This window comes from Gymnogyps californianus, chromosome 2 (assembly GCF_018139145.2).
Source record: "Gymnogyps californianus isolate 813 chromosome 2, ASM1813914v2, whole genome shotgun sequence".
NCBI classification, from domain to species: domain Eukaryota; kingdom Metazoa; phylum Chordata; class Aves; order Accipitriformes; family Cathartidae; genus Gymnogyps; species Gymnogyps californianus.
Window position 1 is genome coordinate 76,257 of NC_059472.1, and position 16,123 is coordinate 92,379.

Genomic DNA, 16,123 nt, shown 5'->3' on the forward strand with positions numbered 1-16,123 from the left:
TCCAGAGCCGCTGGGAGGGCCTGACAGGCCCCGGAGCAGCACGGCGTCAGGAGCTCCGCTCAGGCTGCTGCAAGATGAGCCAAGAGAGCCGACGCTGCCCGCTCGCACTCCCCCCCGAGCCCTAGACGAGGGGCTGCCCTCAGCTCCCCGTCTCAGCGCGGGGGACGCAGTCCCAGCAGCCCCCCGTGAAGAGCAGCCAAGAAGAGAGCAGGGTTTCCCAAATCTCCTCCCCACGCCAGCGCCCCGCAGCACCGGCCTTCCTCTTCTTGTGCCCCGTCTCTTCTGAAGAGAAGGGGAATAAAGGACACCACAAGCAAGTCATTCACACTGGCAGCACTCCTCCTCGCCATACCGGTGTTCGCTCTTTTTTCAGTGCATTTCATCACTAAGTCATTCTGCAGAGCAAACACCTCAGTCGTTGAGCAGCGTCAGGTCTAAGCTGTAAGATCCCGGGAAGTTTGTTTTGAAGCACGCCGGCTGGCTCAGCACGCACGACGCTGCGGAGGTGCCCCGCCGCAGAGCTATTCGGGTACAGCATGAACCACAATGCCCGAAGCACACAACGCTTCCACAGCTCCTTCCAACGCAGACCAGCAGCCGCACACAGAGGCGGCGGGGTTGCCAACTCACCGTTCGACACAGAGAGGTTTGCAAACGTCTGCATGACGAAGTAGTGCGGCAGGATCCCCGGCTGAAATTTGGTGAGCACCTCCTCCATCACCTTGTTGATGAAGCGCTGCCCCACCGCAACGAGGACGTTGCTCGCGGCTTGCTGCCAGTCCCGGATCACCTCCTGGCGCGGACGGAGGAAAGCACGTCAGAACAGACACCGCGTCAGACACGCAGCCTCCCCAGGAGCCTGCTTCTGCTTCGTTTAAATGCCATGCGTCACGCCTGGCTCCAAACGCCGTGGGGAATTGCACAGGGCGGGCTAAACAACAGGCTCAAGATTCAGACGCGATCTTTTCCCCACGCAGACCTGCAGCCTCTCCAGGCACGGCCTCCTTCCTGCTCTAATACCCACCTGCCCGTCCGGGTTCTTTTCAGCATCCAAATTTTATTTAGCTGTGTAGGCATGCCGTGCTGGAAGAAAACCATCAGCCAAACCCTCCTCATTTCTCCCCAGAGAGAGGAACGTAGCCCATCCCCTGCTCCCTCCAGCACCCCAAGTCCAGAACACTGCATGTAATTAGCCCTTCCCTTCCACGAAACGGGTCCCAGTAACTGCTACCGCTGGGGCAGCCCCAGACCCGCAGCATTTACTGCAACGACGGCATCAGGGACAGAAAGGGCCCGGCCAAGAACAACGACAGGAGGAGCTGGAGCTTTCAGGTCATACCTTTGACTTGGTCATTTCATTAGACGCCAGGAAGATAACCACCTTCGCTGTGCTTTTGTCCAAGAGGGCAATGTTGTTCTTCACCACAGTTTCCATCGCCTTCAGGATGATCACCCGGTGAGGGTAGGCCAGCTGAAAAGGGAGGGAGAAAGCAGCCGGTCAGCCACGCTGAGCAAGGCGCCGCAGCTGCCCCGGGGCAAGCGAAACCCGCACGTCCCAGAGCTGCCCGGGCTGCGAGATGCCCGGCAAGGGACTGGCTAGCATTTCCACTGCGCAGGAAAAGGCAATGACCTGGACCGCCAACCAGTTTTACTCCGTTTCTCACCCACGACAGCGTATTATCGCCGTTTCTTCACCCGCGCAACTCCAGCGCCTTGGACCAGACTTCTCAGCCAGCTGGTCCACCACCCTTGTAGCCCAGATCCTCCCAGGTATTCCCTCGCTCGCTGACCGAGCCAATATCCCTGAGCTGCCAGGAAATACTTCTCATCCTGCTGACATTCCCAGGACCGAGCAGAGCAGACCCCTACCTTGTCGTGCTGCCGGAGGTACTCGTCACAGGAGTTGAGGATCTCCTCCGGCTCGGATTCCCCCAGGTAGCACAAAGCATTGTAGATCTGCTCCTGGACTAGCGGGTCCTTATCTGTTGTGGCATCCATCAACGTCGTAGCAAGCCCTGAGCAAGACAGGCAAGTTGCAAAGATTTTCTGTTCTCTGAGCATCTCCTGGACTAACAAGAGCAGCAACAGAAGAGCCTCCGTGCATTTTCATCCGTCCTTCCATGAGCCACGTGCACAGCTAAATTAAGCTTCACTGGCCCTTTTGTTTCCCACTCAACGAGCACCTTCCAAAACCTTTCCTTCTCGGCTCACCACGCAAGAGAACTCACCTTTAACGTGAAGACACCCCGCTCGCAGCCCTTCCCTGTTCCCCACGGGCTCATTCATCCTCATCCCCCAAGCCGGGCTGAAGCCCTTACAGGTTTTTTTACCGCAGACCCCACAGACACCGCTCAGCACCGCGTCAGCCTCTGAGCCAAGGTGAACTTGGCTCTAAGGTTTCTCGCTGGGGCAGGGAGAAGGAAGGATTGATTACACTGGAGATTTTAGAGCAGGGCTGGGCAGCGGCACTGGGGCATGGGCTCCGTCCTGGTTTCGGCTAGGACAGAGTTAATTTTCTTCCTAGTAGCTGGCATAGTGCTGTGTTTTGGATTTAGTAGGAAAATAACGTTGATAACACGCTGATGTTTTTAGTTGTTGTTAAGTAGCGTTTATACTAAGTCAAGGATTTTTCATGCCCAGCCAGCGAGAAGGCTGGAGGGGCACAAGGAGCTGGGAGGGGACACAGCCAGGACAGCTGACCCAAACTGGCCAAAGGGCTATTCCATACCATATGACGTCATGCCCAGTATATAAACTGGGGGAGCTGGCTGGGAGGGGCGGATCACGGCTTGGGAAGTAACTGGGCATCGGTCATGAGTGGTGAGCAATTGCATTGTGCATCACTTGCTTTGTATAGTCTAATTCTTTTAGTATTACTACTGTCATATTATTATTATTATCATTGTTTTTTCATTCCTTTCTGTCCTATTAAACTGCCTTTATCTCAACCCACGAGGGTTTTTTTTTTTTTTCCTGATTCTCTCCCCCATCCCACTGGGTGGGGGGAGTGACCGAGCGCTGCGTGGTGCTGAGTTGCCGGCTGGGGTTAAACCCCGACAGGCTCGGCGGCGCAGCTGGGTGCTGGCACCGTCTGAGGCGCCTGGGGAACCTGCACAGGGCTGACACGACGTGGGACCTACCGCGGGCACGTCCTCGAGGGTCAAGGGGCTGGAGGAGCCCCGTGGCCGTGCCGCTGAATCCCACCACCAGATGAGGCTCTACGAGGTGCGCGGGTGCCATCAGTTAAGAGCTAATACCTGGCGAAGTCCTTCCTGGTATTCCCATCCCTCCGGCCACGCTAACCAGCTGCCACGTGGGAACAGCCCCGGCAGCAGAGGCGACGGCAGCCCTTGTCCCGGGGCACCGACAGCAACGTGCCGTCCCCAAGCATGACACCCTCCGCTGCCCGAGGTTACAGGGCCCCTATTAAAAACACTGCCCCAACGGCCAAGCCGGCAGCGGGCAGAGGGACGGAGCCCACCGAGGTCCTGCCGGACGAGCCGGCAGCGGGCAGAGGGACGGAGCCCACCGAGGTCCTGCCAGCGTCGAGCCAGGCGCCTGCACTGCTGCTGCGGACCAGAGCCGCTCCCTCCCACCCGTCAGCCGGCGACTCTGCTCCAAGAGGCTAATCGTTATTGCGGAGCGGTGTATTTCTCATTAGGCCCTCTGTCGTAATAAAGTTAATTGGTTACAGAGGAGGCCGCCTGCAAGCGCTCTGCAAAGAGCGGGCAGAGAGCCCCTTGTCCGAGGACGTGCCTTCACGCGGGGGCACGAAGGCTCGCCGGGACGCCCGGCCCCGAGGGGACGCCGCACGCGCTGCCTCGAAAGCGTCGGTGGCCGTCACCGAGGGTGGCACGAGGAGGGTGACAGCGTCCCTCGCCCCTTCCCCTCCTGCTGCGGCCAGCGCTTCCAGGCCGGGAGGAGCTGCCCGTCCTCTGCCCGTCCTCGCGTCGTCTGCCCGAGCAGCCGCACGGTCCCACCCCACGGCTCACACCCAGCCCACGGCCGAACGATGCCCCGCTTTGGGGGGTTTCGTTTTCCAAGGCAGGGGGTTGTGGAGACGTTTGCCACGCTGTCACGTTAAAGCCAACGTGACCCGGTGCGGCTGCTGAAGGTAATCCCCGCTCCCACCCCAATTCATCCCTTCCCTGTGGCTTGCTTAAACCAGAAAATTCTTTATTGCCTTTAAAAAAAAAAAAAAAGAAAGAAAGATTCATTTCAAAGCTGGCTGGGATTAATTTAGGAAATGCACAGGGTTTACACCAGTTTAAACATTTAGAGACTATTTAAGCTTATGCAATCTGCAGCAGAGACAAGGCCCGAGATTAATTTCTAGGGCAGGGAATTACTGTGCACAGAGAACCGCTCCCTCCTCCCGTCCCCGACCAGTACGTCTCTCCAGATGCTGCAGAGAGCTACGGCAGCCCGGGTCCCGCAGCTTCCCTGTTTGCTCCACCGCAGACTGCCGAGGCAGAGCTGAGCTCCCCCCCCGGGCACCGGCAAGGCAATTTAGCCTTATTAACGAGAGAGAGAGAGGCTTCCCACCCGGCTCCGTCCCCACGGAAGCGGCGCAGAAAAGCTGCGCTGGAGCTGGGCGGAACGAGCAGCCCGAGGCGAAAGGGGGGCTGCAGCCGGAGGGAAGGAGATCCCCATGGCAGGGCCGGCGCACTGAAGCCCCTCGCCCGCTCCCGCCGCGCTCCTGTACTCACGTTTTATCCGTGACTCCATCATGCTCCGTGTTTTCAGCTTCCCCACCAGCAGAAGGCAGTTGGCAGCTTCCTCTGTCTCAAACCCGGGGATCCCTGGGGAACCTATTTTTACGCGCTGCCTTTACTTTCACGGAGAAGACTGTTTGCGGTGCTGGCGCGGGTCAGAAAGCCGAGGCTGGGCGCAGCGAGGCGGAGGAGAGGTTCTTACGGCAGCCGTGGGGAAGGCGAAACACCGGTTCCTCGCAGGCAGATGGTCGCCTGCCCGAGCTCTGCTTCCGAGAGGCCGGCAGGCAGCGGGCGCCGCGCTTCCATCGGTTCCCCAGCACCGTCCCTATAGAGGTCGGAGCCGGAGGGAGCGCATCCCGGGTTCCGCTCCCCTCCGCGACCTGCAAACGGGAGGACGTTTTACACCGGGAAAACGGACTTAGAAAGCCGAACCATCCCAACGCCGTTTGCCCCCGCGCTGTCGCGAGGAACCGCCGCCGCTCCTGACCGCGGCCCCGAGGTTCGGCGAGACGGCGCTGGCGGATGAGCCCGAGGCGGGTGCCCCGTCAAGCGAGCCCCGGCACGCTGCAGGAGCTGCGGCCGTGCTCCAAATACTCGTCCCTAAAAAAAAAAACCCCACGACGATAAAGCGAGGGAGCGAAGTCTCCGGCGCCTACAAGGGCCGGGAGCCCTGCCGTGGGGGTAGAGTCGAGCTCAACTCCTTTAACTGACCAGCTCCAGGCCGGACAAGAACAAGTTTTCCGTGAAATAAGATTTGAGGGCCGACGTTCGAGACTTTCCCCGCGGCCCCAAGCCCAGCACTGCCTACAGAGCCTTCTCCACCCCGGCCAGGCCAGGCAGCTGGCCAAGCCGGTCCCCAAGGGCTCGTTCCCCGGCCGTGCCGCCTCGCTACCGCCGGCCTGGCCACGGCACCGCGGCCTTTTACAACCACGTCTGCCTTCCCCTACGGAGCCGGGGGGACCGCGTCACGGAGGTGGACGCTGCCCTGGTTTCCCTCAGGAAGAAAGGCAGCCGGGGAGGGAATCCCACCGCCCCGGGGTGTGGGGGGCTACGACCCTCCCGGCTTCCCAACAGCGGGGGCTCCGGCAATGGGGTACCGGAGCTTTAGCCCTCAGCGGCGGGTCCCCATGGGGGGCCCCCACCGGGGTTATTTCCCCCAGGAGTGGAAAGGGAAGGGGGGGGGGGCACAAGCAGCTCCCCGAGGGTGGGAAGCGGGGGGGGCACCTGCCGCTCCCCGGTGCCAGGCGAGGGGTCCGGCGGAGCTGAGCCCCTAGGCCCCAGAGCCCCTCGGGGAGGGCAAAGCAGCTCCCCGCCGGCTGGGGAACGGGCGGCACCGTGTCCTCCACAGCACCGTGTCCTTCACAGCACCGGGTCCCCCTCTACCCGGCCTCTCCCCCCCCCCCCCCCCCCCCGCCGCCCGGGCCCGCTCCCCCCAGCCGCACTCACCGCGGCCGCCGTCGGACCGGGACCTGCTCGGGCTCCCCCCCGCCCAGCCCCGGCAGCCGCTTCCGGGTGCGCCCGTCACGCCCCTTAGCCACGCCCCCCATCCCCACTGCCGCGGGCCACGCCCCCTCCTAAAAAGCCCCGCCCCGCAGGTGCGGCGGCGACCCGCGCGCATGCGCATCCCCCCCCCCGTGGGGCAGCGTGTCCGTGGGGCTGCCCCACGAACAGGGGCGGTCGGACAGAGGCACGGGTGCCTGTCCCTGTCGTCCTCCCCCCCCCCCCCCCCCCCGCAAGGCCGTGGGGGCTCCCCTCCCTCTACGGGAGCCGATCCGGGAAAGCCGGGTGTGGGTCGTCTTCCACCCACGCACCCGGCCCACGCCACGCCGGGGAGGGGGTACCGCGTGGCGAAGGGGTCCGTGGGGCTTTGGGGTGTCCCCAAACACGGAGCTGGCACAGTCAGGTGTGTCCCACAGATGGGGACCCCCTACCCGGGGTGCATCCCACAGATGGAGAACACCCCCCCCCCCCCCCCAGCCCCATCCACGACCCCCACGGGGACCCCACCCACCCAGGCACATCCCTGACTCCCACCCAGGGTACCCTGAAGACGGAGACCCCCACCCAGGCACGTCCCACAGTGGGGACTCCCCACCCCATGGGTGCCCTGTGGACGGGGACCCCCATCCATCCCACCCTCTCCCCGCTCCGTCCCTCCTCTGCCGGAGCCCACGGCCGTCGTTCCCGTGACAGGACATCACCCCCCTCCACGCGTGGGGCATCCCGGGGAACCCCACACAAGGACTCGGGGTGCCGTGCACCCGTGCTGGGGACAGGAACCACAGGAGGGGGGCATCACCTCCCTGGGACCCCCCAGCCGCACCGACGCAGGGTGGGGATCGCCTCCCCCAGCTCCCCGGGGTGCCCTGACCTGTGTGGCTGGCACAGGCACAGGGGGAACCCCGAAATGTGGCCCCCAAAACAGGGCCAGCTCCCACAGCAGGGCCTGAGCCCACCGCCACCCGGCCCCCCGCCCCGTCCACCCCTCTCCTCGGGGCCACAGCAGGTTTGGGCTGGAAACCGTTTTATTTTGCAAGGCACGTTGCGGCAGCCCAGCCCTGGGGAGAGGCCCCGGGGGCCAGCAGTGGGGCAGCCCCACGGCGTCGAGCGGGGAGCAGCAGCCCCTTCCCCAATCTCCCCCGCCACATTTCAGCCTCGTCCCACAAAAGGGAAGGGCCGAGCTGCGTGAGGCGAGGGGGGGGGGAACCCTGCCCTGGCAGCACCCCAAATTCGCTTCGAGGAACGGGGCCAAGCTGCCACCCCGACGGGCAGATCATCCCGGCGGCATCCCCTCGGGGAGCTGCAGTCTGTGGGTGACCCAGCCGCGTGGGAGAGGCCGAGCACGGCAGCCCCTCACCGTGACGGCTCCTCGGGGCAAGGCGTCGAGTCCCTCGCCTCTTGCCGCTCCTCCTGCTCCCGCCGCCGCCACCGCTCCTCCTCCTCCCGATCCAGGCGCTGCAGCTGCTGCTCCACCTCCTCGGGGACATCCACTTCCAGCAGGTTCTCCATCCCCGGGCCGGGCTCGTCCCCGATCAGCACCTTTTCCCAGGAGGAGGAGGAAGGCTCAGGGAGGGGCGACAGGCCGGTGGGACCCCCCCCCCCACGGCTCTCTGCAAGGGGTCCCACGACCCAGCTGGGAGCAGAGAGCGAGGGAGAGGCAGGACAGAACCCTGGGAGCTGTTCCAGGGCAGCTCCGCACCCCGAGACCCGGCTGCCTCCCCCCTCCCAGGGACCCTCCTTCCCCACCTGAATGAGCTTCTCGCAGGCAGCCAGCACGTCGGGCTCCCGCTCCCAGCGGTGCAGCTCCCGCAGGATCAGGTACGTCCCCTTCTCCCTCACGACGTGCCGGCCGGCCTTGGTGGCTGTGAGCTGTGAAAGGAGACAAAGCAGCAGCGTCAGCAGGGAGTCCGGCGAGGCCAGGAGAGCGGTGACAGCACCCGGCAAGGGACCTCTCTGCTGGGCTGCCGCTGCCCTGCCGGGGGGGCCGCATGAAATGCCCCACGGCACGGGGGGGCTGCCACAGAGCCGCTCCAACCCCAGGAGGGGTGGGACAGCCCCTCCAACGCACGCACAGGGCTGGAGAGCAGGGAGAGGGGGGACGTCGGCTCGTTGGCCCTTCTCGCCCACAGAATCACAGGCTGGTTGGGGCAGGAAGGGGCAACCAGGTCCTCAAGCAGGGCCACCCAGAGCCGGTGGCCCAGGACCGCCTCCAGATGGGTTGCGAGGATCTTCCAAGGAGGGAGACTCCACCACCGCCCTGGGCAACCTGTGCCGGGGCTCGGGCACCCTCCCAGTGAAAAGCGTTTCCTGATGTTCTGACAGCACCTCCCGTGTTCCAGTCTGTGCCCGTGGCCTCTGGTCCTGGCACTGGGCACCACTGGGAAGAGCCTGGCTCCTCTTTACTCCCTCCCTGCAGGTATTTATAGACATGGATGAGATCCCCCTGAGCCTTCTCTTCTCCAGGCTGAGCAGACCCAGCTCCCTCGGCCTCTCCTCATAGCAGAGATGCTCCAGTCCCTTCACCATCTTGGCAGCCCTTCGCTGGACTGTCTCCACTGTGTCCGCGTCTCTCTTGTACTGGGGGCCCAGCACTGGGCCCAGCACCCCAGGTGTGGCCCCACCAGCGCTGAGCAGAGGTCCCTCAGCCTGCTGTGACACTTCCTCACGCAGCCCAGGACACCATTGGCCTCACGGTCAACGTGGTGCCCACCGGGACCCCCAGGGCCTCGTCTGCAGAGCTGCTCTCCAGCCCGTCGTTCCCCCTCCACGTCCCGCTGCCTGGGGTTGTTCCTTCTCCTTGTTGAACTCCACAAAGTCCTCGTCGGCCCATTTCTCCAGCCTGGCGAGGTCCCTCCGGACAGCAGCACGACCCTCTGGCGTACCAGCCACTCCTCCCAGCTCGGCATCATCCACAAACGCGCCGAGGGTATGCCCTGCCCCGTTATCCAGATGATTAATGAAGACGTTGAACAGGGCTGGACGCCGTATCGGCCCCTGGGGCACACCGCCGGTCACTGGCCACCAACTAGGCTTTGTGCCGTTGGCTCACCACCCTCCGGGCCCGTCCGGTTTTCAATCCACCTCGCTGCCTGCTCGTCCAGCCCAGACTCATCGCTTCTCCGTGAGGATCTCCCGGCAGACAGCACCTTCTGGGGCGGCCCTGAACACCTTTCTACTCCCAGGAGCCCCCTCCCCGGCCTGGACCCTCGCCCTCAGCCCCGCCGTGATTATGCACCGGAGGGACCCACCAGCATGATGGCTTCCAGCAGCATCTTCCGGATGTCAGGTTCTTCCTCTCGCTGCTTGTCCTGGGGCAGGTACTGCAGGTCCGCGGGCAGCCCTAGGGGAGAGGCAGCCTCAGGGGGAGGCACGGGGCCGGCAGCCCCCAGATGCCCACCGCCCAACTCTTGACACCCGCTTACTTTCCATCTCATCCTCAGGAAACTCCTCGGGGCCTGCCAGAGGCAGGAGGAGGAAGGGCAGAATGTCGACCTCCTCACTCAGCAGCCACTCGTGGTCCTCTGGGGACAGCCTGGGGTCAGAGGAGCCGCCGCAGCCAGGGCAGAAAGCCCAGCCCGGCTCCCTGCGGTGGGCTGACCCCAGCCAGCAGCTCAGCCCCCCCGCCTCGCCCCAGCCACGCACCCGCTCCCCCCCCTCACACCGGCGGAACCGGGGAGAGAATCGGAAGGGCAAAAGCGAGAAAAACTCGTGGGTCAAGATAAAGGCAGTTCAATAAGCGAAGGGAGAAAAAAAACCAAAACAAACCCCACACACCCACCAAAAAAAGCCCCACGCGATGCAAAGGCACTGATCCCTGGGCACAGAGGGATGCCCAGCCCGTCCCCGCGCAACGGCTGCTTCGGCCTCCTCCCCGCCGCAGGGCTGACCGTGAGGCTGTAAGGTGTGGGACACCCCTCTGCTCCGTGGGGGTCACCTGTCCCGGCTCTGTCCGTCCGTCCCCCCCCCAAATCTCCTGCCCACCCCCAGCCCACTCGCTGCTGAGAAATGGAGAAGGCCTCCGCGCTGCCTGAGCGCTGCTCAGCGCCGGCTAAACCCAGCCGGCGTCGCCCGCGCCGGCTAAACCCGGCCGTCTTACCGGCACCGCTTTGGTCACCGCTCTAAAACGCAGCGCCGCGCGGGCTGCTATGAAGAAAGCGAACTCCATCCCAAGGCAGACCCAGCACCCTCCAGCTCCCAGCAGCGCCGGCACAGCCCGCTCGCGGCCCACGGCGAGGGCGGCAGGGCCCGGCAGCCGTCCCGCAGGCCGGGGCAGCGGCTGGCTCGGCCGGCGGCTCTCACCGTACTCGAAGCAGCAGTTCCTGAGTGCCCCCACGACGCCCCGGCGATGGACAGCGGAGTCCTTGTACTGCGTGAAGGGCAGCAGCCGCTGCACCGAGCACCTGCGGGAGAGGGACGGTCACACCGGGCCGGGGACGCCCCGGTCCGGGCACTGTCCCCCCGGAGGCCGCCCTCCCCGCCCCGGAGCCGTACCGGGAGCGATCGAGGAGCCCGCGGCGGCCCTCGGGCAGCTGGCTGAGGTTGCAGAGCAAAGGACCGAGCTGAGGCGGCGGCCGGGGCTCGCCGAGAGCCTGGAGGAGCGGCTCCAGCCCGGGGCCGCGCTCCCGCAGGCCCCGTAGCACCCTCCGCGCCGCGCCGCGCTCCCGGCAGAGGTTGGCCAGCACCCCGCAGGCCGGCCCGCCCGGCAGCAGCCCCAGCAGCGCGGGCAACGCGGCCAGCAGCGGCCCGCGGGCCGCCGGTTCGGCCGAGACGTTCACCAGGCAGCCCAGGGCGTCGCGGGCCGCCGCCGCCGCCGGCGGGCACGGCTCCGGCGCCGTCGCCAGCTCCAGCAGGGCCTCCAGGGCCGCCGGCCGCCCCGCCAGCAACCGCCGCCCCGCCGCGGCCCCCGACAGCGCCAGCGCCGCCTCCGCCGCGCCCGCCCGCGCCGCCTCGCCCGCCGCCGGGGCCAGCAGCCCCGCCAGCTCCGCCATCGCCGCCGCCGCCGCCGCCTCGTCCTCCTCCTCCGCTGCCGCCATGGCGGGCGTCGCCTGGCAACCGCGAGGTTCCCCTCGCGGCGATGGGCAGGCCCGGGAGCCAATGAACGCCGCGCGGGCGGGGCCGCGCCGCGGCTGCGCCAATCTGCTACAGAGCAGCCGGCAAAAGGGGGAGGGCCCGGCGGAGAAAGGGCTTCTGGGAATGGAGGTCCGCCCGGCGCGCCAGGCGGCCACGCCCCCGCGCCGCGCCCCCGGCTGGGCTCCGCCCCCTGGCACTGCGGCGCCGTGGGGTCCTAGTGCGAGTGGGGAGGGACTCGGGTGCCCCGTGGGAGGGCGGTGGGGAAGGACTCGGGTGCCCCGTGGGAGGGTGGTGGGGAGGGACTCGGGTGCCCGTGGGGGTCACGGCGTGGTGCTGCCGTTTCCCCGTGGCCCTTCACTGGACGCACCCCGGGAAGCCCACGCCTGACCGCGGTCAGCCCCACCATCTCGCCGCCGCTGCGACCCTCCCGTCCCCAGCCGGCCCTTCCTCGGCGGGACGGGGGTCGGAGCAGCCCCCGGCTCCCCCCGCCCCTCCGCCGGCGAGCCGCCCGATGCGCTCCCGGACCCTCCCGGGTCGCCTGTCCCCTGCACACGGTGACCCTCCAGCAGAGCTCGGGGTGGCCAAGCCCCCCGGGAGGAGCGGGGTCCCGGCGCTGACCCCGGGGCGGTCTCGGGGCGGTCCCGGGGCGGTGCCGGTGCCGGTGCCGATACCGGTGCGGTTCAGGTGCGGTCTCGGGGTGGTCCCGGGGGCGGCGCTTCCGAGATCAGTTTCTATTTCTCCACTCGAGAAGCCTCTGCTGAGAAGTGTGGGAGCCGCCCTCGGCTGCTCACCCGGAGCCCTCCCGGAGCACCCCCGGAGCCCTCCAGGAGCATCCCCGGAGCCGTCCCAGAGCATCCCCGGAGCATCCCCAGAGCTGTCCCGGAGCATCCCCAGAGCACCCCCGGAGCCGTTCCGGAGCATCCCCAGAGCATCCCCGGAGCATCCCCAGAGCATCCCCAGCGCATCCCCAGAGCATCCCCAGAGCATCCCCGGAGCCGTCCCAGAGCATCCCCAGAGCATCCCCAGAGCATCCCCAGAGCCATCCCGGAGCATCCCCGGAAGCGTTCCAGAGCATCCCCGGAGCATCCCCGGAGCATCCCCGGAGCATCCCCAGAGCCGTCCCGGAGCATCCCCGGAGCACCCCCGGAGCACCCCCGGAGCATCCCCAGAGCATCCCCAGAGCATCCCCAGCGCATCCCCGGAGCATCCCCAGCGCATCCCCGGAGCTGTCCCGGAGCATCCCCAGAGCTGTCCCGGAGCATCCCCAGCGCATCCCCAGAGCATCCCCAGAGCTGTCCTGGAGCATCCCCAGCGCATCCCCAGCGCATCCCCAGAGCATCCCCAGAGCATCCCCGGAGCTGTCCCAGAGCATCCCCAGAGCATCCCCAGAGCCGTCCCAGAGCATCCCCGGAGCATCCCAGAGCATCCCCGGAGGTGTCCCAGAGCACCCCCGGAGCACCCCCGGAGCCGTCCCGGAGCATCCCCGGAGCATCCCCGGAGCATCCCCAGAGCATCCCCAGAGCATCCCCGGAGCCGTCTCAGAGCATCCCCAGAGCTGTCCCGGAGCATCCCCGGAGCATCCCCAGAGCCACCCTGGAGCACCTCCGGAGCATCCCTAGAGCATCCCTGGAGCTGTCCCAGAGCACTCCCGGAGCATCCCTGGAGCCGTCCCGGAGCATCCCCAGAGCATCCCCGGAGCCGTCCCAGAACACCCCCAGAGCATCCCCGGAGCATCCCTGGAGCCGTGCCGGAGCATCCCCAGCACCTTTCCTGGAGCCTCCCCCAGTGCCCATCCTGGCCCCGTCCAGGCCATCCCCGGTGCCGGTGGCAGCCCAGGACCCCGCCGTGGGGTGGTCGTGCCCCACGCGTGGTCCCGAGGGACGCCCCGGGGCAGGTGAGCGGGACTGGGGCCGGCTGGGAAGGGGGGGCAGCCGCCATCCCCACAGCCCCCACCCCACCCCAACCCCACTCCCTGCACCCTCCCATCGGCCGCAGCCCCGGGACCACGCGTCCCTCTCCCTGCGTGGCCGACGCTCTGCCGCATCACCCCGTTCCGCCGGGGCCTCTCCCCACCCGTGCCGAGCCCTGCAGCCCGAAGCGGTGGCGGTCGGCGAGCCCCGAGGGGGACTGGGATGCCCCGTACGATGACTCGCCGGTCCCCGAGCCGGGGCGCAGCGGGGAGCCCCCCGACCTCCTGGGCAGCTTGGAGCGGCTCTGCGACAGCAGCCCCCGGCAGCTCCTGCCCTTCCTGCGGGACCACGTGCTGGAGCTGGGCCAGCTGCTGGCCCGCCGGGACCTCAGCCTGGCCCGGGTGTACACGCTGCTGCGGGCCCTCGGGGCCACCCTGGAGCAGGGGCGGCCGCAGCAGCCCCCCACCCCCCTCCTAGGCCTGCTGCTGACCCGGGATTTCATCCTGGGGGACCTGCTGAGGTTCATCACGGAGCTGGACACCTTCCAGTGCCGGGAAGGACAGGTCTCCCAGGAGGTGGTGGGGGACACGGTGGCCGTTCTCCACCGCCTGCTGACCGCCTGCCCCAGCCGCGTGCAGACGCTGCTCTGCTACCCCGTCGACCTCCTCTTCTGCACCGTGCAGCGGCTCCAGGGCCGCGGCTTCCAGTTCTCCTGGCTCATCCAGCAGCGCCTACACGAGGCCAGGCGCTGGGTGGATGCGGCTTTCCCCCACCGCCCCGCCGGCGCCTGGCAGGACGACTACCGCAAGGTGCCGGTGATCCCCGCGCCGAGGAGCTCTTCGGGAGGCGGAGGGCCGGCTGCGCCCCAACCCGCGGCACGGGGCACACGAGAGCGCCGCAGCCTACCTGGACCTGCACTTCCGACTGCTGCGGGAGGATTTCCTCAAGCCGCTGCGGGACGGCATCGCGGCGGCGTTCTCCCTCGGTGGCGCCGACGGCAACGAAGCGGCGCTTAGCCTCTACCGGGGGGTACAGCTCCACGCCGTGGCCACCACGCTGGCCGGCCCCATCTACCTGGCCCGTTTCCCGCCCCGCGCCGGCCCGGCTGCCGACGAGTGCCTGAGGAGCGGCTCCCTCACCTGCCTCCTCTCCGAGGACTGCAGCCTCATGCTCTTCGGGGTGGTGGCCGGGGTGCCGAAGCAGAGGGTGGCCCACCGGGACCGCGTCTGGCTGCGCATCCAGAACTACGGCCACCGGCAGCTCCTCGCCCACCTGGGGAGAACCACTTTTACCATGGTGGAGTCCCCGGCTTTCTTCGAGGCGTACCGGCACGTGCTGGAGGGGCTGCAGGAGCTGAGCCCCGCCGCCGTGCCCTTCGGCCGCTACCTGGTGCGCTGCAAGCCCTCCATCCGCCGCCCCGCGCACCTCGGCGCCGACAGGCTCTTCAGTCTCACGCCGCTGCTGCCGCCGGCCGGCGCGGAGGTGGGTCACGGCGGGGACCCCGCTGGCAGCGCAGGGCTTGCAGGACCCCCCCTGGGGAGATGCCGGCTGCCCTCGACCGTGGCTGCAGCTGGCAGAGCCCGGCTGGGGTGCGACGCCGCGGGCACCCCATCCCCGTTCTCGGTTTCAGAAAGAGGAGCCGGCGGTGGACCTCTCCGCCGTGAGCCTGGAGGACCCGGAGATCTGGTCCCCACAGACTTTCCCCCACTTGGATGAGTCTCAGCTCGCAGCCATCCGGCTGGCGCTGAGCAGGGAGTTCGTGCTCATCCAGGGCCCCCCCAGCACAGGTAGGTGCCGGCGCCAGCACCCCAGGGCTGCCCCCCCCGTCCCCCGTCCCCGCTGGGGGTCCGTGGGGGCAGAGCGGGGCTTTCCCTGCCCCCAGCGCGCGCCGGCGCTTTCCTCCCCAGGCAAAACCTTCATCGGACTCAAGATCGTGGAGCTGCTGCTGCAAAACCAGGGCAGGGAGGTGTGGGGGGAGCCGCCGCTGCCGCCCCTCCTGGTAGTGTGCTACACCAACGACGCTCTCGACCAGTTCATGGAAGGTGCTGGTCCTGGCCCCGGCCCCTGTCCCCTTCCCGCAGACCCCTCGTGCCCGGCGTGGGCTGAGCCAGCAGCGTGCCCGTCCCGCCGGCGGCATGGCCGTGGGGTCGGTGGGCAGGGTGGCGTTGGTGGGCAGGGTGGGCATGGCCGTGGGGTCGGTGGGCAGGGTGGGCATGGCCGTGGGGTCGGTGGGCAGGGTGGGCATGGCCGTGCGGTTGGCTGCCAGCCTGCCCCTCTCCTCCCGCAGGCGTCCTCCAGTTCCAGCCCTCCAAAGTGGCGCGCATCGGGGGAAAATGCCGAAGCGAGAAGGTGATGCGCTGCTCCCTGCCGCTGCTCCAGCGAAAAGCTCTCTGCGGGCTGTGGAGGGACAGCAGCCGGCGGCAGCACATGGAGGTACGGGGCCGGGCCCCTCTTCCCGGCGCCCACCCGGCAGCTCGCTGGCCGCGGGGGCTCTCGCCTCACTCCACCGGTTCTCAGCTCCCCCCCCAGATGCAGAGCGCCTTGCAGGAGCAGCAGAGGAGCATCGCCTTCTGCATGGAGGTACTGGGGCTGCTCCGCCGCGGCGTCCTCACCACCAGCGAGCTGGAGGCAGAGATCGTGAAGGACGACCTGCCCGTCAAGGTGGGGGTGTGGGCGGCCGCCGCAGCCCTGCCGGGGGGCCGGGGGGCTGGGGCCGAGCTCAGCCCCCCTCTCCGTCCCCCCCAGGGTGCCGCGCATCTGGACATGCTGCAGTGGCTGCAGGTGCAGCCCCCGGTGCCGCCGGAGGACGGGAGCCTGCGGCGAGGCCAGGACCACGTGGCAGGTGACCCTCGCTGCCGCTTTCGGCCCCGGCCAGGGTCATGGGGAGGGGGTGGGAATTTGGGGACCCCCTACCCCGACTTGCATCGG

At 67.5% G+C, this 16,123-nt stretch overlaps 2 protein-coding genes across 5 annotated transcripts in view; both read right to left on the reverse strand.

Annotated features, from left to right (window-relative positions):
- The window catches only part of LOC127012622 (maestro heat-like repeat-containing protein family member 1), a 57,537-nt gene extending 52,464 nt beyond the window's left edge, over positions 1–5,073 (reverse strand). For all 4 annotated transcript variants that reach the window (XM_050890848.1, XM_050890846.1, XM_050890847.1 and 1 more), the window contains exons 1-4: positions 4,710–5,073; positions 1,870–2,015; positions 1,340–1,471; positions 631–793 (exon numbers count right to left, since the gene is read on the reverse strand). In XM_050890848.1, the coding sequence (XP_050746805.1) occupies positions 631–793; positions 1,340–1,471; positions 1,870–2,015; positions 4,710–4,731 (463 nt within the window). In that variant the 5' untranslated portion in view covers positions 4,732–5,073. The remainder of the gene's footprint in view (positions 1–630; positions 794–1,339; positions 1,472–1,869; positions 2,016–4,709) is intronic.
- A 2,141-nt stretch (positions 5,074–7,214) lies between these two features.
- HGH1 (HGH1 homolog) lies at positions 7,215–11,248 on the reverse strand. The gene is made up of 6 exons (XM_050892868.1): positions 10,707–11,248; positions 10,515–10,615; positions 9,638–9,736; positions 9,464–9,555; positions 7,962–8,084; positions 7,215–7,754 (listed from the first exon to the last, which is right to left on the reverse strand). Exons 1-6 carry the CDS (start codon positions 11,246–11,248, stop codon positions 7,569–7,571), a joined length of 1,143 nt encoding a protein of 380 aa, XP_050748825.1. The 3' UTR covers positions 7,215–7,568.
- Positions 11,249–16,123: the final 4,875 nt, after the last annotated feature.